The 3,938-nt window shown below is 33.5% G+C and overlaps 1 protein-coding gene across 1 annotated transcript; it reads right to left on the bottom strand.

Moving 5' to 3' along the window:
* Positions 1 to 2,633: 2,633 nt before the first annotated feature.
* Positions 2,634 to 3,596, bottom strand: LOC127228059 (olfactory receptor 52Z1P). Its single transcript, XM_051192497.1, has one exon. The coding sequence runs from the start codon at positions 3,594 to 3,596 to the stop codon at positions 2,634 to 2,636; it is 963 nt and encodes a 320-aa protein (XP_051048454.1).
* Positions 3,597 to 3,938: the final 342 nt, after the last annotated feature.

The raw sequence follows: 3,938 nt of genomic DNA, 5'->3' as shown, positions 1-3,938 counted from the left end.
AGTTGTCTTTACTTCTTTATGAGGATTGAGACTTCATGGACTTTCCTCTGTATACCTTAGCATATTTATTGCTAGTTTTCTTGTTCAGTTCATGCTTGGACAGTCATGATGGTCAGACTTTATGGGTTTAGCTTCTGACATTAGTAAGAGACACAGTCTTCTTGTCAAATCCCTTATACTTTTGGTCTGACAAGCTCTCTTTCCAACCTTCTACAGTGTTCCCTGGGATTTCAGTGCAGGATTTTTTTTTCCTGATGTATTCATTAGGTACTGAGCTCCACAGTTCTGTATTGTGACTGGTTATAATTTTCTGAGATTGTCTCTGTCCCAAAGACAAATTTCCTTGGTAAGAGTTAAAGAACACACTTATTTGTAAATATAAGGAAACATTTAGTAATTACATTGATTTAAGAAGGTGGCAGTTGGAAGTCCTTCTCCATTATCTATGACATGACTAGTCCTGATAAGTTATTTTTAACACTTGCTAAACTTCTATTGAATGTACATCTTTTAAAACAACAGACGAATTCAACATGAACCAGAATAATTGAAAGATAAATGTATTTATTACTGTATTATAATAACAAATATTAACATTTATAGACCATTTGCCATATTTCAGTTACTAAGATTAGTGTTTAATAGATTATAAAATAAATAGAAAGATAAAATATCTTCCCATTATTCATAAATAGAAGCAGAGGGCAGAGATTTGATTCTTACTAATGTAACTCTTAGTTATAAGCCCACATTGCATCCTAGAAACTATGTCCTGATAAATTACATGTTATTTCACTAAATAAAATTCTCTAAGTCACAGGTTTCTTTGTTCATCACTTTTAATTTGACTAATTCTATTCTCTATTTTTGACATAGTTGTCAGTAACAAGTTCACTCTGTTGTTTTTTTTTTTTTCAAAAAACAAACCCCCTTTTAAATCAGTTTCCTTAATTTCCTCTTGATCTGAAGATGCACATCATGACTTTAATTTTCATGGTATATGTTTAATAGATACCTAATCAATGAAAGGAAATGATCCAAATTAAACATGAGTTGTAAATGTCCATCATTTAATCTTAGAAACTAACTGCTATCTGTCTCATGGTGGCTTCCCAGGGCTTATTTTTTCATCTTTGAATAAAAGAAATTAACAAAGAAAGAACACACACACATGCACAGAAACACACACATACACCAAGAGGGCCAGAGGAAGAGAGAGAGAGAGAGAGAGAGAGAGAGAGAGAGAGAGAGAGAGAGAGAGAGAGAGTTAGAGAGAGAGAGAGAGAGTTGCATACTTCTTGTCTGAGTTCTGAGTGAACCATTCAGTCATTGACTCTCAAGCCCCTTCCTGCAACTGGGATCACGATCACTCATTTTGTCTCTACACCAATGCAATTGCTTTGAAGGTAGATACTTGTAAAGAATATCTGTTTTTGTAAATAGAACTCAGTTTTTAAAACAACATTTATTTTATTTTTACTTGTATGGATGTGTGTACCTATACCATGTATGTGGGGGTACTGGTGGGGGCCAGAACAGGGTGCTGAATCCCTTGGAGTTACACATAGTTTTGAACCATCCAAAATGTGTGCTGGGAGCCAGAAGTTTTCAGCAAATATAGCAAATATTCTTAACCTCTGATCTTTATCACTAATCTCTCTCTATTTACCTAAAATTGTACTCAAGAGAAAACTGAAAGTAAAAACCTATGTCTCAGGGAAACATTTAGACCAAAGCTGATCAATGGTCCTGTAAAACTAAGACAATCCATGTAAGGATATTTTCTCTTCTTCACTATGAGCATTTAGAACAACAACTAAATTGTCTCTACCAAATTTGTTAAGGCATTTTTGTTGATAAACTATTTCAAAGTTCTTCACTAATACCTTAGGGCTATAATGGGTAATTCAGGGCATAATGACTGTCATGTACTATATTCTGAAAGCAGGTCTCCAAACTAGACATTTCTTATACTAAAATCTCATGTGAGAATATCATTATAAATATATTATTCTTGCTTGATTTGATAATTTATGCGATGGCATTGGTAGCAATTTTCTAAGAAATTAATTTTGAGGATGTCAAATTTATGATGATATTAATGTAATTTTGCCTTTAAAAATTTGTTTTCACTGAAGTCAAATTTAAAAACATGCAGAGACATTTGTTGAACAGGGTAAATGACTTTGTGAGTAAATATATATATCACTGTGGGCTAAGCTGAACAAATTAAATATTTCTCCTTATATATACTTTGCATTTTAGAACAATAGAGAAACTGAGATAAGATAACCAAAACATACATATTAATTGCACACTCTGAACAATTTTATGAAGAAAAATGTATTAGATGTAATTAGATGTGATCAAAACTATTAGGACTTTTCAACATAAATTCTGGTTAATTTATCACATTATTAATTACTTGATTATTATTAATACACAATAAACAATAATAAGACTGACTTGAACCAAAGGCATACAATTATTAAGAACTTAACAGTTTTTTTTACTACAGATTGTTATTTAATTGTATCTTAATTATACATGAATATTTCTACTAAATCTTCAGATGCTCTTAATTTTTAATGTTTTTGTGGGAAGACAAAAGTAATAAGCTGCTTGGTTTTATGTCAACAAAGTGCCTTGTTCAAAGAAAAGACCTCAACAAATCTCTCCTTAATTTGCTTGGTCTTTACTCCATAAATGATGGGGTTGAGGGAAGGTGGGAGAACCACATAGAGGTTAGCAAGGAGGATGTGAACATGCACTGGTATGCTGTGACCTCCAAAACGGTGAGCAAGGGAAGAAAAGAAAACTGGTGTATAAAATAGTAGGATAACACAGACATGGGAAGCACATGTACCCAGAGCCTTGAGTCGGGCATCTCGAGAAGGAATTCTAAATACAGCACAAAGTATAAGGATATATGAGACAATGATCAGTACCACATCTAGGCATATGGAAAATAAAGCTACAACCATCCCATAGTAAATATTGACCTTGATGCTGTCACAGGCCAACCTGGCAATACCCATGTGTTCACAGTAGGAGTGATAAATGATGTTCTTCCCACAGTAGGTAAGCCGATAAACAAGGAAGATTAAGGGAAAGTATATGAAGAAGCTTCTAGTCACAGATGCAGAGCCCATTCTACTGATGACAGATGGTGTTAGAATGTTTGTATATCTTAGTGGATAGCATATGGCCACATAATGGTCAAATGCCATGGATAACAATATACCAGACTCTTTCACAAAGACAAAGTGGAGAAAAAACATCTGGGACACACAGATAGCAAAAGTAATGCCCCTAGCCTGGAACCAGAATATTGCTAATACCTTTGGAATGGTCACTGTGGACAGAAAAATATCTGCCAGGGCCAGCATTGAAAGGAAAAAGTACATGGGTTCATGAAGACTATGCTCAGTGGAGATCAGCAATATTAGGAATGTGTTTCCTACAAAAGCTACTATGTACATTGAACAGATGGGAATGGAGAGCCAAATGTGTATGTCTTCTAGTCCTGGGATCCCAATCATGGTGTACCAGATGTCTCTGAGATTGGTGTAATTTAATGAGGTTGAAGATGTCATCTTTTACTCTGATGTCTGATACTGCAAATGGTGATGAAAAAATTATGGTTAATATTTGCCTTGATTTCTTGAGAAAGTAATTCAGAAATTGCTTCAGAGAAGATTGTCAAAAATAAAAATAATAAAAGATGAAATGATTTTTTCAGTCAATCATGATTAACAGATAATAAGGCAGGAACATTTTATGAACAAAAAACAAACTGAAGTTTTATATTTATATTACTGGCAATATTTAAATCTACAATATGTATGCAAAGCTTAAATGTATTTAACATGGATTCTAGAAACTTTTATGAACACTCTTTTATATTAGCATCAAAATGAGAGTCTGTGAAAGGCTTT

This window comes from Phodopus roborovskii, unplaced genomic scaffold (genome assembly GCF_943737965.1).
Source record: "Phodopus roborovskii unplaced genomic scaffold, PHOROB, whole genome shotgun sequence".
Lineage (NCBI taxonomy): Eukaryota > Metazoa > Chordata > Mammalia > Rodentia > Cricetidae > Phodopus > Phodopus roborovskii.
The sequence above is the reverse complement of the archived record's forward strand: the minus strand, read 5'-3'. Positions and strand labels throughout refer to the sequence as shown.

Bases quoted from the DNA above. Each gene is read 5' to 3' on its own strand.
- LOC127228059 (XM_051192497.1), bottom strand. From the start codon at position 3,596: ATGACATCTTCAACCTCATTAAATTACACCAATCTCAGAGACATCTGG.